This window comes from Haematobia irritans, chromosome 2 (assembly GCF_050003625.1).
Source record: "Haematobia irritans isolate KBUSLIRL chromosome 2, ASM5000362v1, whole genome shotgun sequence".
Classification (NCBI taxonomy): domain Eukaryota; kingdom Metazoa; phylum Arthropoda; class Insecta; order Diptera; family Muscidae; genus Haematobia; species Haematobia irritans.
Window position 1 is genome coordinate 73,491,768 of NC_134398.1, and position 21,389 is coordinate 73,513,156.

The following is a 21,389-nucleotide window of genomic DNA, read 5'->3' on the forward strand; positions in this document are numbered from 1 at the left end:
CTCAAATTTTGTGAATGATTCGGGACGAAATTCCGGGACAATCACGGCGAATCCTGACCATTTGGCAAGCCTAAATCCAGACACATTATATTTAAAAGGCTGCGATGTTAGAGTTGTTTTTAGCCAAGAATTTTTTTTAAATTCACTTTTCGCAAATTTCGCAAATATTCAATCAAATTTCACCTGAATTTGTTGCTTTTTGACTAAAAACACTAAAATTTGAATAACTTCTGTTAATGTTTTTATATTTAGACCTTTAAACTAGTGGGAGTTAAGCAACAAAAAAAAAACTAAAATGTTAAAAGCACTTTTTTGGCTATTTCTGATGGACGGCAACGAACCAAATGGGGTACACGCTTTTAATCCCAACCGAGGAGCATCCCCCAAAGAAAAGCCCATGCCCGTAGCTCATCTGTGGGAGGAAAACTCAGAGGGGGTTCAAATCAACTTTTGTGTCCCTTTTTGAACGCACTACAGATACAATTTCTTCACATTGAGAAGAAAGAAATGCAATCGATCAATGACTGTAATTGCGGTGAAACTTCTAATAATGAAGAATATTCAATATTTTCTAAAGGGTTATACTGGTTATACCGAAAGCTCTATCATTTTTTTTGCCAGTCTAAAATTTTCATTCCATGCCAGAATTTGGGATCCATTTCGAAATATGAATCCTGCCAATCCAGATTTTATGTAGCTTATGATACATATTCATGAACACATAGAAGCCTCCACATTCATTCGATTTGACTAAAGTATGGATCGTAGGCTTACTTTGGGACTATAAGATCAAATTAGTACGTTTTTATAAATATCGGCTTTTTATATCCTGCGCCACACTTTGGGTGCATAAATATCTCTTAAATTGTAAATGCGTGGAATTTTGTTTTAATGATTTAGTTTGCACCAACAAGGGAAAGTTACTACTTCTTCAAAAAGGGAGAACTTACTTACCATCGACTTTAACGAAATGGACCAACACGAAAATTAAAAATATATTGAATATATAGAACATTTTCTAAAAATTTTAGTTCCATAGAAAATTTTTCCAAAATTATCTCTTGCGGTGGTTAATATATTTCCAAAATAACTATATCTTTATGTAGGGTGTTTCCTTGGCATTGTTCCTGCGAAATTTTAACTTAAAATTCCCAGTAATTTTTCCAAAAAATCAGTTTTTCGGAAAAAATTCCAAAATTGTTTACCCTAATCTATTACAATTGGTTTGTGTCAAGGGTTTAATTATGTATTTATTTTCACACACATGTTCAAATCGATTCAGATTCAAATATATGTATACGGGGACATAAAGCTTTGTATATAGCAACCAGCAAATTTGAAGGATTTGATATTGTATCGAACACAGATATACGTGGTCCAGGGTGTATTTTATAAATATATATGCAGAAGATTTTTGGTATCTGTTCATATTATGACGGCCCTCTATGTAAGTTTATGTCATAATTTAATTTATTGACAATAGTAGCCAATTGGTCTAAATTTCTTTTAGACTTCTAAAATTCTAACGTTTGTCGGTATGCAACTGGCATCAAATGTGAAATTTAGAGCTAAAAATAAGTATTTTTTGTTAGAATTTTAAATATTTTAAACACTGATTTTCGCCTATTTACACCCCACGGCAAGGTAATTTTTGATTATTAATTAATTTTAACCAGCACTCAAGATTTTGAAATGTTCACTTTTCATTAAAAAACGATGCACATTGTAAAATGCTCACCTTTTTTACCATTCTTTCATTTAAAAAATGCCGTTTTCTTGTCTTCAAAGTTAATACTTTTTTACTACAGTGTTTTGTCTTTACTGAAAAATAAAAAAAATAGAGTTACTACTAGAGGTGTGCGCGTGACACGAAATTGTGGTGACACACGTGACTCGTGAATCACGCGAGTCGTGAATAAAATCTGTAGCAACTCTCGTGAATGTGCGTGAATGGGACTATGGAATGGAACAAATATGTACACCGAAAGAATTTTCTTCGTAAAAAGAACGAAAAATTTCGTTATAAGTACGAAATTTGTCATTGTTTTACAACCAAAGAAACTTTTCATTAAAAGTACGAAATATTTCGTACTTTTTACGAAGAAAAGTTCTTCCAAAATTTTCGTAGTTTGTAAGAAAAAAATTCGTACTTTTTATGAAGAATCTTCGTACTTTTTATGAAAAATCTTCGTACTTTTTATGAAACAATTTCGTTCTTTTTATGAAAATGTTTCGTACTTTTTATGAAAAATTTTCGTAGTTTTAATGAAAAATTTTCGTAGTTTTTATGAAAAATGTTCGTACTTTTTATGAAAAACTTTAGTACTTTTTTCCGAAAAATGTTCGAACTTTTAGAAAAAAAATTATAGTCGAAAGTGCATTTGGTTGTAGTTGCAAGTGTGAAAAATGACATCACTACTTTACATCTTAAGTTTTTGAATAATTTTTAGTTTTATTGCTTCACTTTTATTCATAGCGCGCTATCACCCAAATGAGAAGTAGCATAGACTTGCATAAAAAATAGAATAAAGGAGTACACTCAAGCACATTATAAAAGACAATTTAATGCCGCGAACGGAAATTTTACAACTTCAATGAAACTTCTTCGTTGTTTCAAAGAAAATGTTTCGTACTTTTTATGAAGAAATTTTAACGCAGAATGTTTCGTAAAATATTCGTAAAAACTTCTTCACAAAATTCATGAAATATGAAGAAAGTTTCGTTAAAAGTACGAACTTTGTACGAAGAAAAGTTAATGTAGAATGTTTCGTGGAAGTTTCGTATATTCGTAAAATGTTCTTCGTAAAATTTACGAAAATGAATGAAAATTTCGTTATTTTAATGAAGAATTCAGGAAGAATAGTTAATGAAGAATTCTTCGTAAAATTAAAAATGTCTGCAAAATCACGCTCACAAAAAAACAAGATTTAATTCTTACTCGTATGTTAATTGAAATTGATTTAGCTATCATACTATATTTTATTTATGAATTTTGTTACCCTTGTTCATTCCCGGTTGGAAAATGTCGTAAGTCTCGTGAATCGTGCGTGAGTCTGTAAAAGTAGCTCGTGCGTGAGCATGCGTGATTACTGCTTTTCATTTCTTGAATGTACGTGAGTGTGAGTGGCTACGACACTTATCGAGCGTACGTGAATCAGGGATGGAAACTGCAGTACTATAGTACTTTTTTCAATACTTTTTCACCCTGGTCAGTACCGCATTACCCCCGCGAATGATTTAGTACCTTTTGTGTAGACATTTTTGTGCCGATATCAGATTTATGGTACAATAGTTTTGACAAAATATTTTAATATTTTGAGAAAGTCTTTCACAAACTTATTTGCTAATAGTCTTTTACAAATTTGGCGAAACAGACAAGTTCATGCGGGAAGAAAATCTCGATTTTGTAAAAGCCATAGTCAAAAACACGATTTTATTCAATTTCAGGAATGTTTTAGTCGAATAAAGCAAGCGATTCTATATTAAGCTTCCACACGAACACGAAGAAGTTATCTTACCAAAAACTACAAAAAAAAAAATAATATTTTGCAAAAATTTATTTCTTCAGAAAGTTTTGTCAAAATTTTATTTCTTCACAAAATTTTGTCAATTTTTTTTTCTTTTGGAAAGTTTTGTCAAAATTTTATTTTAATTATTTTCAACATTTTATTTCTATAGGAAATTTTGTAAAAATTTTATTTCTATAGAAAATATTGTCAACATTTTGTTTCTATAGAAAATGTTGTCAACATTTTATTTCTTTAGAAAATTTTGTCAACATTTTTTTCTACAGAAAATTGTGTCAAAATTTTATTTCTATAGACAATTTTGTCAAATTTTATTTCTATAGAAAAATTTGTCAATATTTTATTTCTATAGACAATTTTGTCAAAATTTTATTTCTATAGAAAATTCTGTCAAAAATTTATTTCTATAGAAAATTTTGTCAAAAATTTATTTTTGTTTATCTATAGAAAATTTATGAAGTACCATGAATTCTACCAAATAGTAGAATTCTACCAACTATGGCAACCGTGATTACAATACTATAGTAGTATTTGTAAGCGGACATACAACTAAAAAAAGAATAACTTGATGAGTTGACAAACAAAATTTTATTTTCATTAAAATTCAGTCTAAAGGAGCTCTTGACAATTATCTTCCAATGGAATTGTTGTTGAAATTTAGTGAAAAGTACTTTTTCGCTCAAAAAAATACCTTTTTGTACTTTCTTAAAAATTGTACTCACGCGCACACCTCTAGTTACTACCCTTTTGTTTAATAGGTGCGATATGATTATCTATAAGAACTGCACTAAACCTATTTTGTCTTTTAAATTTAGTTTGTAAGAAAAGAACAAATATGTTCTCTTTTTTAATTTAATTAAATTTATTTTATTTATGTTTATGAAAAGACTGAGTTATAAATGTTTTGTTGTGTTTTTATTCCCCATATTTGGGGATTTACGAAATCCAATTTTTTTTTTAAATCCAGCCAACTTTTTCCAAAATTCCAGACAATAGACCATTTGAATCTGGCAACCCTAATGCCGATGCTCCCTTAGGTTAATTTTGACTAAAAATACTTATCCCTCCCTTTGTCAATTTTAATAAGCTACGGTTATGGAAATGCAACTGTACACTCAAAAAAAATGATCTCACTATTTCACTAAAGCCAATTTAACTATATTTTAGTTCATGAACTTATTATATTTGGTGAAAGTTTCATTTACTCTAATAATTTTTTTCGTACGTTAGTTAAATGAACTAAAAGACGGGAAAAATTATACACAAGTTAAGGATAGAGATTTACTAAATTCGTATTTGTCATAAAATAGTTCATTATTTCTTCAAATTTGTAAATTTTACTACAAAAGCGTCCATCATGAACTTCGTATGTCACTAAAGACATTCTTGCAATTTTGAACTCCAATTTTTTTCTTCAAACTACAAAATTTTCTTTAAAAAGTGAAAAAAATTATTTATGTCTAATAAATTTTCTTGAATTTATCGAAAAATATTTACTTATTTCTGTGATATCGGCCAGCGCTTGTAATACTGTTTAGTTAAAAATTTCTAAAAATATTAAAATTTTTCTAAAATTAATCAAAAGTTTTCTTCCTGTTTTTTCAGCCCAATATGAACTTTCTACTTATTTCAAAATTTGGAAGAAATTGGCCTTTCACTTGGGGCTGTTCCTCAGTTTGGGTTACCACCTTATACCCCCTTTGGTTCGTTGACGTCCATCAAAAATAGCCAAAAAAGTGCTTTAAATATTTTAGGTATATTGTTGGTGTTTAACTCCCACTAGTTTAAAGGTCGAAATATAAAAAAAAAACAACAACATAATTTTTTTATATTTTAGCGTTTAGTCAAATAGCAACAAAGTTTGCTTAAATTTTTATGAAAATTGCGTTGAAAAGCGAAATGTAAAAAACATTCAGCGATGGTTTGTGTCTTGGGTAAAAACAACTTAAAAAAAAGTATATACGGCCGTTAGTTCGGCCAGGCCGAAGCTTATGTACCCTACACCATGGATTGCGTAGAAACTTCTACTGAAGACTGTCATCCACAATCGAATTACTTGGGTTGCGGTAACATTTCCGATGGCAAGGTATCTTAAAACTTCCTAATACCGTAATATACACCACATAGTCCATACGTGGTATATATTAAACTAAAAAAGGCCGATTAAATACATATATAATTAAGTTTAAAGTTTCTATAGAAATAAAATTTTGACAAAATAAAATTTTGACAACATTTTCTATAGAAGTAACATTTATATAATTATGGACCGATATGGAGCAATTCTTGCGTGTTTGTTAGAGACCACATTCTAACACCATGTTCCAAATTTCAACCGGATCGGATGAATTTTACTCCTCCAAGAGGCTCCGGAGGACAAATCTGGGGATCGATTTATATGGGGGCTATATATAATTATGGACCGATATGGACCAATTATTGCATGGTTGTTAGAGACCATATACTAACACCACGTACCAAATTTCAACCGGATCGGATGAATTTTGCTCCTCTAAGAGGCTCCGGAGGTCAAATCTTGGGATCGGCTTATATGGGGGCTATATATAATTATGGACCGATATGGACCAATTCTTGCATGGTTGTTAGAGACCATATACTAACACCACGTACCAAATTTCAACCGGATCGGAGGAATTTTGCTCCTCTAAGAGGCTCCGGAGGTCAAATCTGGGGATCGGTTTATATGGGGGCTATATATAATTAAAGACCGATATGGACCAATTTTCGCATGGTTGTTAGAGACAATATACTAACACCAACTACCAAATTTCAATCGGATAGGATGACTTTTCCTCCTCTAAGAGGCTCCGGAGGTCAAATCTTGGGATCGGCTTATATGGGGGCTATATATAATTATGGACCGATATGGACCAATTCTTGCATGGTTGTACATATACTAACACCACGTACCAAATTTCAACCGGATCGGTTGAATTTTGCTCCTCTAAGAGGCTCCGGAGGTCAAATCTTGGGATCGGCTTATATGGGGGCTATATATAATTATGGACCGATATGGACCAATTCTTGCATGGTTGTTAGAGACCATATACTAACACCACGTACCAAATTTCAACCGGATCGGATGAATTTTGCTCCTCTAAGAGGCTCCGGAGGTCAAATCTTGGGATCGGCTTATATATAAATTTGCTTCTCTTAGAGGCTCCTCAAGCCAAATCGGGGGATCGGTTTATATGGGGGCTATATATAATTATGGACCGATATGGACCAATTTCCGTATGGCTGTTAGAGAACATATACCAACACCATGTACCAAATTTCAGCCGGATCGGATGAAATTTGCTTCTCTTTGAGGCTCCGCAAGCCAAATCGGGGGGTCCGTTTATATGGGGGCTATATATAATTATGGACCGATGTGGACCAATTTTTGCATGGTTGTTAGAGACCATATACCAATGCCATGTACCAACTTTCAGCCGGATCGGATGATATTTGCTTCTCTTAGAGGCTCCGCAAGCCAAATCGGGGGGTCCGTTTATATGGGGGCTATACGTAAAAGTGGACCGATATGGACCAATTTCTGCATGGTTGTTAGAGAACATATACCAACACCATGTACCAAATTTCAGCCGGATCGGATGACATTTGTTTCTCTTTGAGGCTCCGCAAGCCAAATCGGGGGATCGGTTTATATGGGGGCTATATATAATTATGGACCGATGTGAACCAATTTTTGCATGGTTGTTAGAGACCATATGCTAACACCATGTACCAAATTTCAGCCGGATCGGATGAAATTTGCTTCTCTTAGAGCAATCGAAAGCCAAATTTGGGGGTCCGTTTATATGGGGGCTATACGTAAAAGTGGACCGATATGGCCCATTTACAATACCATCCGACCTACATCAATAACAACTACTTGTGCCAAGTTTCAAGTCGATAGCTTGTTTCGTTCGGAAGTTAGCGTGATTTCAACAGACGGACGGACATGCTCAGATCGACTCAAAATCTCACCACGACCCAGAATATAATATATACTTTATGGAGTCTTAGAGCAATATTTCGATGTGTTACAAACGGAATGACAAAGTTAATATACCCCCATCCTATGGTGGAGGGTATAAAAAACAAAACAACTTTTACTTCACACCCTTAATATTTTAGTTAATATAATGTCTAAAATAAAATATGTACTATAATATTAACATATGTGAGTTCCGAAACAAATGAAAAACAGTCAGTGTATGTGACAGAAAAAATATGTAGTAGTGTGCGGACAAAAAAGTGATATTGGTTATGCCATTGTGTTTTTAAAATTGAAATACAAATGACATGAAATTAAATGAATGTAGACGGAAAAAGACATTATGAGTTCTGATTTTATTTTCTAAAAATTTATGTGCACCCCTTTATAAGCTAAACCACGTTAGCAAGCCATTATGTATGTATAAAATTCATTTGTTTTTATTGCAAAAAGATAAATAAAAGATAAAATTTAGAATCAGTTGTTAAATTCAAAAATTCTTGATTGTTTTGTTGGTTGTACCTTATTCTGCATTTTGTTAAACTTTTTCACATTCTTTCAGGGTTTTTAATGTAGAATTCATATAATTATCTCCATATTTTCATATTACAACCGAGATACATTTGGTTTTATGCTTTTTAGATAAACATATAAAAAAATGGACATTTGTTTAATCAAAAACGGGTCCGCATATTATAATTATTCGGAAGAATTATGAGCTTAGAACACCATTTTGTATTGTTATCAATAATTTTACCTCTAATAGGTTCACCTAAAACAAATATTTATGTCAGTTGTATGCATAACCGGAGAGTAGGAAATACAGGAAAACGAAACTGTGAAGCCTAGTCAGTAGTTGGCAGTTATGAGGAAGATTCTCTAATATCATGCAGTTTTTGTCGACGTTTCTCTCAAATATCATACAGTTTGCATCACCCAGTTCTGTTCTCTGCCGAAAACAGGAAAGTTGAGGAAAATAGGATTTAGACTACTTTATCCTTTTAATAAATGTTTTCATTCTATTAATTTTTTGACAGGCAATTTAAAACTACCGATTCTTCTACAACTAATTTATCAATTAGTTCCGACCGCAGCGCCAGTGATACCAAAGAGATGTGGTCATTGTGTGCCATCTAGACAGTTGATATTTGTTTGTTTGTTTGTGTTTTTGGATACGAGCAATTTTCTTCTACTTGTATTTCCTCGTCTCTGACATAACTGATAAATTTAAAAGAACTCGCTTCTATATAATATTTGTACAAATCCGAGAGATATCTGCTTCGGAAATGCACAGCATCTTATGAGTTGAAACGACTCCCAGAAATGTAAATTAGTAAAGCAAAAAAAAAGAAAGAGAAAAGGCCAAATTTCAACTTTCGATGTGGATTTTAAAGAAATCAGTCCTTTGTACACTCAAAAAATATTTACTTGGATCCAAAGATTTTGGTATTGATTCCGAGCCAAAGATGTGGCTTCTTTAAACTAAAGACATTTTTAGCGACCTATTTGCCATTAGATCTAGGATCAATAAAATTAAAATTAGGATACAGATTTCGTTTATCGAGTTTTAGTTCTCTTTTCGCGGTATATAAATAAAGCTATTAACATGTTACAAACTTGTTTTTATTGTATTCGACCTGTATTTGATTTTTCCAATTAACGTAAAAACAAATGACGGTTTAAAAATCCAAATTATAAAATAAAAATTATTTAATTTAATTAAAAAAACGTCAAAGATGCTAAATCCTCAAAATAAGTCTTATTCTATATATATTAAGTTTCCTTAAAGTATAGAAACACATTTTTGATTTAAAGAAATCTTTCTCAAATTAAATGAAATATTGAATCTATAGATTTAAGACAAAAACGCTTCAAATATAGAATAAGAATTATTTTGAGGATTTAGCATCTTTGACTTTTTTTTTTAATTAAATTAAACAATATCTAATTATACAATTATTTTTCCAGCTTTATGGACAGATATAGATTAAGGAACATGGTTAATAGAGCCATTGAAAAGAAAATTCCTTCTTCACATGTACCTAACCATAAAATCGGTTGAAAATTTAAATTTATTGGGCTTTAAATTCATTCCCACTGTGCAATGTTAAAATCATCCACAATATTTTTTCCAGACTGGAGCGTGTAAAGTTCATGCATGGTTAATATGCATTTGTTCTTCCATCTTTCGTTGCTTCATTTATTTTCATTCTATGATTTCTAATTTATTAGTGTTATGCTTATCCAATCTATGAAAGTGGTCTTCTTGACCAAACCTTGGAATTGAATGAAGTACAGACGAGAAAACTTTGACAGAGCCACAACTCATCGAGATAAGGATTTCTCACTCCCCAAAATTATTTGATTATGTTTCTTTTATGACCCAAAAAGGTTACATTGCCCTCGATAGACTCGGCGTTGGGAACACATGGCCTCACAAAAACCATTTTAGCAAATACTGAAAAGTATTGGTTACGTAGTTGATGAATATGCGCGTAAGCCCCTCCATCCCTTGAAACATTTGAAAAACACCACCAAAAATTGCATAGTTACGATTTTAAAATACAAAAGCAATCTATCAAAGCGCTCTGGATAAAAGAATACACTGATGACTTTTTTACGGCTTTCAAAATCTAGGGTTTCAAAATCTAGGGGTACACGGGTAACTTGATTTAATTGAAAAAAAAAAATATTTTCTCAAGTACAACGGATAGTTACAGTCTGAACTGTTTTAAGTGCAAATATATAATGTTCCCAAATTGGCATAAAATGTTTGGGACACATATATTAATATATTAGAACATATTATGTCTGGGACATAAATTTTTCATAAAATAATATGTGTGGATGTAAACAAATATTAATTTAGAAACTTCGAGTAAACTATATATGTTGTGACTATAGCAAAACATGGTCCGATACACACAATATTCGGCGATCCTGTTTGTGGACCTTAATACCTATGGCGTTTAAATTTCAAGGAAATTCGATAAAACTTGCGATTTCTAGAAGCCTAAGAATTCAAATCGTGAGATACTCACCACATTCGGCAGCCCTATCTGTAGGCTTAAATACCTCTAGATTTTGAATTGAATGTAAATCGGTCAAATTGGAGATCTCTCTATATGGGGGATATGACAAAACCGGTACACACCATATTCGGCATACTTGTTTACGGACTTATAGTACCTTTAGTTGCCAAAGAAGTCAAATCTGAAGATTGGTATATGGTTAGGTTAGTTTAAAGTGGCAGTCCGATTAAAATTAGGGCTCACTTAGACTATTCAATCCATTGTGATACCACATTAACTAAAAGTACCTATTACATATGGGCACTTCTAGTTTTAACCGTTGAACCTTCTCGATTATTTTCTTCTGTTGAACCAACCAGATTGTTCCAAAAACATTAGCAGACTGCTTAAGTTAACGTTTTCCAGGTCCGCCAGTAATCTGAAGTTATATGCCCCTAAAATTTGCTTACGCCTTACACAAAATGCAGGACACTCACACAAGAGGTGTTTTATTGATTCCTTTTCCTCCGCGTCATGACAGCTCATACAATAGTCATTATACTTCGCACCAATAGTTTTTGCAAAATCACCTATCAGGCAGCGACCCGTTATAGCAGATATCAGGAGTGATATCTGGCGTCTCGAGAACACTAGCATATCTAGTGTGCGGTTTAAGTTTAAATGGGGCCATATTTGCTTGGTGTCGTTACAACCCTCACAATTCTCCCATTGAACATTTGCCATCATGACAGCCTTCTCACGCAGTAAGAGCTTGCAGGTAGCCAGAGGCACACCAACAGATTCTAGTTCCCCTGGAATATGTAAGGTAGTTCCTAGCATTGCTAGCTCATCTGCTTCGCAGTTCCCCGGTATGTTCCTGTGGCCAGGCACCCATATTAGGTGAATATTGTGCTGCTCAGCCATCTCATTGAGAGATTTGCGGCAGTCGATGGCCGTTTTCGAGTTGAGGAACACAGAGTCCAAGGATTTTATTGCAGGTTGACTGTCTGAGTATATATTAACGCCAACATTACCTGGAGCATTACTTCTCAGCAAATTCACCACTTTTCTTATTGCTAATAAAGGGTGATTTGTTAAGAGCTTGATAACTTTTTTAAAAAAAAAAACGCATAAAATTTGCAAAATCTCATCGGTTCTTTATTTGAAACGTTAGATTGGTCCATGACATTTACTTTTTGAAGATAATTTCATTTAAATGTTGACCGCGGCTGCGTCTTAGGTGGTCCATTCGGAAAGTCCAATTTTGGGCAACTTTTTCGAGCATTTCGGCCGGAATAGCCCGAATTTCTTCGGAAATGTTGTCTTCCAAAGCTGGAATAGTTGCTGGCTTATTTCTGTAGACTTTAGACTTGACGTAGCCCCACAAAAAATAGTCTAAAGGCGTCAAATCGCATGATCTTGGTGGCCAACTTACCGGTCCATTTCTTGAGATGAATTGTTCTCCGAAGTTTTCCCTCAAAATGGCCATAGAATCGCGAGCTGTGTGGCATGTAGCGCCATCTTGTTGAAACCACATGTCAACCAAGTTCAGTTCTTCCATTTTTGGCAACAAAAAGTTTGTTAGCATCGAACGATAGCGATCGCCATTCACCGTAACGTTGCGTCCAACAGCATCTTTGAAAAAATACGGTCCAATGATTCCACCAGCGTACAAACCACACCAAACAGTGCATTTTTCGGGATGCATGGGCAGTTCTTGAACGGCTTGTGGTTGCTCTTCACTCCAAATGCGGCAATTTTGCTTATTTACGTAGCCATTCAACCAGAAATGAGCCTCATCGCTGAACAAAATTTGTCGATAAAAAAGCGGATTTTCTGCCAACTTTTCTAGGGCCCATTCACTGAAAATTCGACGTTGTGGCTCGTTAGTAAGTCTATTCATGATGAAATGTCAAAGCATACTGAGCATCTTTCTCTTTGACACCATGTCTGAAATCCCACGTGATCTGTCAAATACTAATGCATGAAAATCCTAACCTCAAAAGAATCACCCTTTATTTCAGCCTGAACAACACTACAGTGATCAGGTAATCTTTTCGCTATTCGAAGTTCCAGATCTTTAGAATATACTCCGAAACCCACTTGGCCATCCAATTTGGAGCCATCAGTGTAGAAATCTATATATCTTTTATTCCCCGGGGTCCGTGTACACCACGCCTCACTGTTGGGAATTAGAGTCTCAAACTTTTTGTCGAAAAGTGGGCTCGCCAAAGTGTAATCCACTACGTTAGGCACATCTGGCATTATTTTGAGGACCGAACTGTGACCGTAACTTTTTTCCGACCACAGCGATAGCTCGCGCAACCGCACAGCCGTTGTTGCAGCTGACTGTTTGGCCAAAATGTGTAAAGGCAATAGATGCAGTATGACATTAAGGGAGTTTGTTCCTGTCTTGCTGAATGCACCTGAGATACACAAGCACGCCATACGCTGAAATTTGTCTAAACTTGTCGGCTGGTGAAGTGCCGGCCACCAGACTACAACACCATATAGCATTATAGGTCTAACCACTGCCGTGTATAGCCAATGTAAAATTTTTGGTTTTAGTCCCCACTTTTTTCCTATTGCCTTTTTGCACGAGTATAAAGCTACCGTTGCTTTCCTCGCCGTTTCTTCAATATTAAGCTTAAAGTTCAGCTTCCTGTCCAAAATAACGCCAAGGTATTTTGCACACTCCCTAAAGGGAATTTCAATACCCCCTAAGGAAATGGGCCTAACCGTGGGAGTTTTGCGATCTTTGCAGTACATGACTAGTTCTGTCTTTGCATGATTTACCCCAAGACCATTATCTTTCGCCCATTTCTCAGTCATCCGGAGGGCTCTCTGTATAATATCTCTAACTGTTGATGGGAATTTTCCCCTGACTGCTAGCGCCGCATCATCTGCGTATGCCACCACTTGTATCCTTTCTTTTTCTAGGGAAACCAGAAGGTCGTTTATAGCAACATTCCAAAGAAGAGGTGATAGAAATCCTCCTTGAGGAGTGCCTCTGTTCACATACCTTTGTATGTTTGCTTGTCCTAGTGTGGCTGAAATGCGTCTCTTCCTTAGAAGTTCGTCTAACAGCCTAAGTATACCTGGATCAACATTCAGAGTTGTCAGTCCATTTAATATCGAGCTCGGATGGACGTTATTGAACGCCCCTTCGATGTCTAGAAATGCCACGATTGTGTATTCTTTGACAGATAGTGAGCTTTCAATAAAGCTGACTAGTTCATGTAATGCGGTCTCAGTAGACCTGCCTTTCGAGTATGCATGTTGTCGTTTCGAGAGCAAACTTGAATCGACGCTAGTTCTAAGATAAATATCTATCATCCTCTCCAGAGTCTTAAGTAGGAATGATGATAAGCTGATTGGTCGGAAATCCTTCGCATTCGAGTGAGAGGCTTTTCCCGCTTTAGGTATGAAAACGACTTTTGATTCTCTCCACTTTCGTGGAATATATGCTAAGTTGATACATCCTATATATATCGCCGACACCCAGGGGATAATTCTGTCAGCCACACCCTTTAACTCCGCCGGAGTAATTCCATCAGGTCCGGGGGATTTGAATGATCCAAAGCTATTTAACGCCCATTTTATTCTAGATTCTGATACAATTTCCTCGATAGGAAACGACCGCTGAGCCACTGTGGCACCGCCAGTGCATGGTTCAACCGTCTGATTTCCCGAAAAATGTGTGTCCAATAGTACCTCCAGCGTCTCCTTACTGGACGTTGTCCAATTGCCCTCCGATGTTTTAATGAATGAATTGCATTTGGCTATTTCTAAATTGGCAACGACAGTGTCTGCATTGCACATTGAAGGAAGCAGAAACAAGTTAAGCTCGTTTTTAGCAATTATACAGGCTCGAATTACATCATTACCAGTATACTGCAATAGTTTGAACCCCGGAGTACTTAATTCACATATTTTGTTTCTATAAACATATGGTTCTTGAATAAGAACTATATCTATGTCCCCTTTCATCAGGAGAACTTTTAAGGCAGCACATGCAGCCTTACAATGATGAAGATTTATCTGGAGGATCCGTAGGACCATCGAGATTTTCAACAACCGTCACATCAGCCGCTTCAATCGAGTCATCAAGAATGTCCTCTTCAGAGATATCGGTGACTCTCGCAATAACCATAGGTTCAACTTTGGTGAGTTCTGAGGCAGTAGAAGCCTCCTCACGCATACGGTATCTGTCTTCAACTTTGGTATCTCCCTCGACTTCGCAAGAGGATCCGCTTACTTCTGATTCAGACAGAGGCTTGTCCATTTCTAAATCCTTTAGCTGATCGTTTTTATACACCTTCATTTGGATATAATGAAAGCCATAACATACACGGCCCTGAGACTTTGCTAGATGTGGCAAAGACTGAGTGTTCAATATAAACACTGCATGCCGTCTTGGCCCATCCACTTCATCCAAACGGCCAACCTTCCAATCAGCTGTTGGAAGATCTGGATTGCATCGTTTCAGTCTATTTAAAATAGATTCAGGGTCAGGAGGGTTTGCAGGTATCCACGCACGTGCTCTTGGTCTAGCCGGTATGTCTTTCTTCTCGACTAACTCTAGAGCAGCTCCTTCCCAAACTTCACCAATTAGTATAAGAGCAGCTTTAAAACATTCTATAGACCTCTGGTCCTCAAATGTGACTAGCTTAAATCGTCCTTGATACAAACCAGCCTCTTGGTGTCGAGGATCTGGGCCGGGAAATTTTTCCAGCACCTGTGAGTAGACGCCAGACAAAGCATTCTCAATTTCCCCCCATTTTTGCTTTGGAACCATACCGTCCAATGCTCCTTTATTGATGATAGCCATCACAAGGCTGTCTTTAGCAACTGAGGCAAACGATCGTTGATCCGTTTTGGAGGATGGCAGCTCATCCGGTGATCGTTCCCTTTTTCCAGCCTCAAGAATTCCTTGAGCCCATTTTAAGGAATCGCTTTATTTAGCCGACAACGTGCTTGGGTCGACTGATCCTAATTTCTTTAGGATAAACAAAGCATTTCTGCGTTCCTTGAATCTCTTTCGTGAGGGATTACCTCCTTTTGATGCCGTTACCTTGGAAAAGGTTCGACTTGTCAAATTGTCGCCCCCTGTCGACCCGTCTACAGGTCGACTAATTGGGCCTAACTCTTGGTCATTGCCCAAATTTATAACTCCAGTCGATACCCGTCCACTGGGCCCTGAAGTTAGCAACCCAGTGGATGTCTTTCTCTGCATGGTGGCCTAATATCCCACCACACTTGAAATTCGTAGTAGGTACTTATTACGATGATTTTATCCGCTATTAAAAAATACGTCCGTTCCGTTCGACGGTTGAATAAATATATGAATGGGGACAATAACTCAAAATGGACCAATTCACACCATATTCGGCACACATATTTATGGACCAAAAGTACCTCTACGTTTGGATGTTCAAGATCCCAAATAGGTAGGTTTATATGTTATAAAAATGATGTAATTCCTGCTGTACTTTAAGTGATATAGCACTTTTCACGTTACGTTTTTTCAATAGTGGTAAAATTTAAATTTACAGTTGAGGGGCCCTTGTAATCGAAAATATGTATACTTTTTATGAAATTCTTCACTGAAAATAATCGTTTACTGAAGGTTGATGTCGGACTAAGTCTTCAGTGCATTGTACATGACGCACAATTTATCGGTCTTCTTTTCAGTTTTAACATCTTACCATCGTATAAAGTGTAGAAAAAAAGTTTTTGTAGTATTTAATGAAAGTGTATTATAATATGTTTAGTTAATTTGTTCACTTCTTCAATACTTTCGGAGTAAACTTATGGCAAAATAGACATTTCATTGGAATATCCGATTTTCGGATTAACCGAAAATGCTCTTATTCATTATCCGGGTTCGATTTTTGTAACGGAATCCTGTATTCCGGTTTTAATCCGATTTGCCAACAAACCGATATCCTGTGAGAATTCAGGAATCGACAAGACTAAAATCTACTTTTTTATCTTCAAAATTAACTTTTGGAAAATCAAATCAAATCAACTAATCGACTTTTGATGTTGGTCAAAATCTACAAATCGAATTTTAACGAGAAAAGTCTGAAAGTCGAATTTTAATTGAAAAGGAAAATGATATAGCTCCCCACGAAGCCAATATAGGGCCGTCAAAAATCGTAAACAAAAGTCAACTTTTTCAAATTTTAAAAATGTTGAAAATTCGATTTTTTTTATTCTCATTGCAATTCTTATAACTTGATGTTAACGTTTTGACATTTAGGAGTCACAATTTTTATCAGATTTTCTGAAATTTGAAACATACATGCAAAAAAAAAAATAAAACCTCGCTCAACTTTTAAGTAAATCAGTACTCGAGCGTTAGGTTAGGTTAGGTGGTATCCCGATGTATCAGGCTCACTTAGACTATTCAGTCCATTGTAATATCACATTGGTGAACTTCTCTCTTATCAGTGAGTGCTGCCCGATTCCATGTTAAGCTCAATGACAAGGGACCTCCTTTTTATAGCCGAGTCCGAACGGCGTTCGTTCCACATTGCAGTGAAACCACTTAGAGAAGATTTGAAACCCTCAGAAATGTCACCAGCATTACTGAGGTGGGATAATCCACCGTTGAAAAACTTTTTGGTGTTCGGTAGAAGCAGAAATCGAACCCACGACCTTGTGTATGCAAGGCGGGCATGCTAACCATTGCACCACGGTGGCTCCCCTAGTGAAATAGAGAGCTCACTTTTGTTTTTGAGTGTGGTTTCAGAATAGTTTGCCAACTACGTTTAAGCCGTAGTCATAACCAACCCCTTCCCTATTTTATCTTAACCAAAATTCATAAAGGTATTTTTTAATTTTTTCCTCCCTTTTTACATTATGTATATAATAGAATTTTAAGCTTCAGTTATTATACTTAAGTAGAAGAAAGTAAATTATCTTTAAGGTCTTTAAATTTGTATCGATTATATGTATGACAAAAACCATTTGATACCAAGGAAACAATAAATGAATTGAATGAATTAAATATTTTTCCACAAATTTAAGAAAATTTATTAGACAAAATTATTATTTTTCATTTGTTTAAGAATATTTCGTAGATTTAAGTAAAAAGTTGGAGTTCGGAATTGCATGTCTTTAATGCCACACAAAGTTCAAGTTGAACGCATTTTTTATCAAATTTCAAAATTTTAGGAAATTCTGAACTATCTTGTGGAAAATACTAATTTATTAAATCGTTATGTTTCATTTGTATATAATTTTTCGTTGTTTTAGTTAATTTAACTAACGTACACAAAAATATTAAAGCGAAGGAAAATTTCTCATATTAAGTAAATTTTAACTAAAAAATAATAATTTCTATGAAAGCAAATAAAGTTAAATTGACCTAAGTGCGCTGGTGAGTTCAATGTTAGTGTCAAAATAAAAACATTTCGCCGTTTGTCGTGGTCTAAGTGTACTATATCTTCACTCACTTGCTATAGACTTTCTTCCCTAATCAGCAGTCTTCCACAACCGGTGTGTCATTGGGTCACATCATTTAAGTCCTGTATCCCTACATTGACATAAACTCCCATACATATAAACATACACAGCAACCAAATCTTCTTATAGACTTAATCGACAGTGTTTGAGTGCTACACAACCACCCCTGAAATCATGGCCATTCCATCCGTATGGCAAACATGTGGCCATCCATTTTTTTTTTTTTTGTATGCCTAACCATATCTGTTTTTCCTCCTTAGATTGGTGCTGTTCATTTTGTGTTTTATGTCTTCGCGTGAATAATGCTCGAGGCACCTTTTTTGGAGCTTTCTGTATTAAAATTTTGTTACTTTTGTATTTTATTGATTTCAATTCATTTTAATTTCATTTTGCCCATGGCTATTCAAGACAAACTTTTGCATATTGCTTTAAATTTTTGCAGGCCATTCATTGTCTCTTATGCTGCTTGCGAATGTCGTTCTTGTCACATTTTCAGGCAGCATGCTTACTTATCGCTCCATTGCATCAAACTTTGCTTGCCTTCCGTTTCCTGTTTCAGAAATTGTTAGTATGTGCGAGCAGTGTGATGAGACTGTATCTCTAAATTCCCCAGTGAAACTCGATTTCTAATTAAACATTGCAATTGTTCAAAATCGACCCAACTCTTTCCCTCCCCTGACTTTATTGTAAGGCGAGCCATGGAACTTACCATCACTGCGTTTCGTTTGAAATCCATGAAATTTTTAACTTCTGCTGCCAACTCTCGTAAGAGAATAATGCCATCCTTTCGTTTAACTTCAATATCGTTTTCTTTAAATCGCTGAAAGAAAGAAATAATGACAAAAGGGAATAACATTATTATAAAGTCAAAGACATAAATTTGTATAAAGTTCATAATTAAAATTCAATAGAGTAGGGTTGCAGTAACTTGGCAACGAGTTTTCACTACGAAATAAAGGAGAAGATAAGGCTAAGAAAAAATAATAAAACGAACTTAAGGCCATCTATTTTTTAATGCTCTATTACAAAATAATTTAAAGTGTTGATGGTTATTTTATATTTTTACATAACTTTTTAAAGTATTCAATCATTAAAAGGCAAAGCTTTTATTCATAAAGGCCAACATCGTAAGAAATATAGCCAGATCCTATATGGCAGTGGTGGTCAGTAATTTAGATTGTTTATACTAACATATTTTGTTTTTATTTGGATTCTTGGAATCCAATCATTGCCATAAATTCATTTTAATTTCAAACTACACTGCACTGAAGAAAACCTTTAACGAGTGCCAAAGTCTTTGTCTCTACTTAAATTATTTTAGTGTTGATTCCGCGTCCATTCACTTGAAATTTAAGTTTTAGCGAACTTGATGGTAGGGCACAAATTTTAATTTATTCATTTTTATACCCTCCATCATAAGGTTGGACAAACATTATCATTCAGTTTGTAACACATCATAATATTGGTCTCAGATCCTATAAAATACATATATATTGGGTTGTGGTGGAATTTTGAGTCGTTATATACTGAAAAAATGTTGGATGGTATCAATGACGATTTAAGTTAATCGTCCATTGACTATAGGTTTATGGATTTCTTTTAAGTTACTTTGATGATAATGGGTGAAGTTTGGGATGGAGCCGCTTTGGAGTTAGTTGAGAAAATGACATACCGGCTAAACCTAGAGCACATGCATGGATACCTGCAAACCCTCATGATCCTGAGTCAATATTAAATAGACTAAAGGAATGTAACCCTGATCTTTCAACCGCTGCATGCCCTGGAGGAAAGCCAAGAGTGGAAAATCGACGAGAACTGAGAAGGGCTCAGCATAACTCTTAGAATGATTACTGTAGCAGTATTGAGAATACGTCCAAGGCTTCCAGACTACGGAAGATACTAGCATCCACTAACTCCGCTCCAGGTTTCATTGAAACATCGGAGGGCAATTGTACAACGTCCTGTGAGGAGACGTTGGAGGTACTTTTGGACACACATTTCCCAGAAATCAGACGGTTAAACCATGTTCTGGCGGTGCCACAGAAGCTCAGCGGTCATTTCCTATCGAGGAAATTGTATCGGAATCTAGAATAAAATGGGCTTTAAATAGTTTTGGGCCATTGAAATCCCCCGGACCTGATGAAATTACTCCGGTGGAGTTACAAGCTATGACTGACAGAATTATCCCCTGGTTGTCGGCGATATATACAGGATGAATCCCTCCAGGAAAGTGGAGGGAAACAAAAGTCGTTTTCATACCTAAAGCGGAAAAGCCTCTCACTCGAGCACGAAGGATTACCGACCAATCAGCTTATGCTCATTCCTACTTAAAACTCTGGAGAGGATGAGAGATATTTATCTTAGAACTAGCGTCGATTCAAGTTTGCTCTCGAAACGACAGCATGCTTACTCGAAGGGCAGGTCTAATGAAACCACATTGCATGAACTAGTCAGTTTTATTGAAAGCTCACTACCGTTCAATGAATACAATTCAATGTTCTATAGTCATGTAATGCAAAGACCGCAAACTCCCACAGTTAAGCCCATATCCTTAGGGAGTATTGCAATTCCCTTTGGTGAGTGTGTAAAATACCTTGGCGTTATTTTGGACAGGAAGCTGAACTCTAAGCTTAATATTGAAGAAAAGGCGAGAAAAGCAACCGTAGCTTTGTACTCGTGTAAAAAGGCAATAGGAACAAAAGTGGGGACTAAACCCGAAAATTGTGAATTGGCTATACACGGCAGTGGTTAGACCTATAATGCTATATGGTGTTGTAGTCTGGCAGCCGACAAGTTTAGATAAAGTTCAGCGTATGGCTTGCTTGTGTATCTTAGTAGCATTCAGTAAGACAGGAACAGATTCCCTTAATGCCATGCTGCAACTATTGCCTTTAGACATTTTGGCCAAACAATCAGCTGCAACAAAGGCTGTGCGGTTGCGCGAGCTATCACTGTTGTCGGAAAAAAGGTACGGTCACAGTTCGGTCCTTAAAACAATGCCAGATGTGCCAAAAATAGTGGATTACACTCTGGCGAAACCACTTTTCGATAAAAAGCTTGAATCTCTAATTCCCAACAGTGAGGCGTGATATACACAGACCCCAGGGAATAAAAGATATATAGATTTCTACACTGATGGCACCAAATTGGATGGACAAGTGGGTTTCGGAGTATAGTCTAAAGATCTGGAACTTCGAATAGCGAAAAGATTACCTAATCACTGTAGCTTTTTTCAGGCTGAAATATTAGCAATAAGAGAGGTGGCGAATTGACTGAGAAGTAATGTTCCAAAAAATGTTGGCATTAATATATACTCAGACAGTCAACCGGCAATAAAATCCTTGGACTCTGTGTTCCTTAACTCGAAAATGGCCA

General features: G+C 35.6%; 1 protein-coding gene across 1 annotated transcript in view; it reads right to left on the reverse strand.

Annotated features, from left to right (window-relative positions):
• The window catches only part of stol (voltage-dependent calcium channel subunit stolid), a 286,854-nt gene that overhangs the window by 57,074 nt on the left and 208,391 nt on the right, over nt 1–21,389 (reverse strand). Inside the window, exon 3 of the mRNA XM_075295293.1 lies at nt 18,724–18,834. Within this exon, the coding sequence (XP_075151408.1) occupies nt 18,724–18,834 (111 nt within the window). The remainder of the gene's footprint in view (nt 1–18,723; nt 18,835–21,389) is intronic.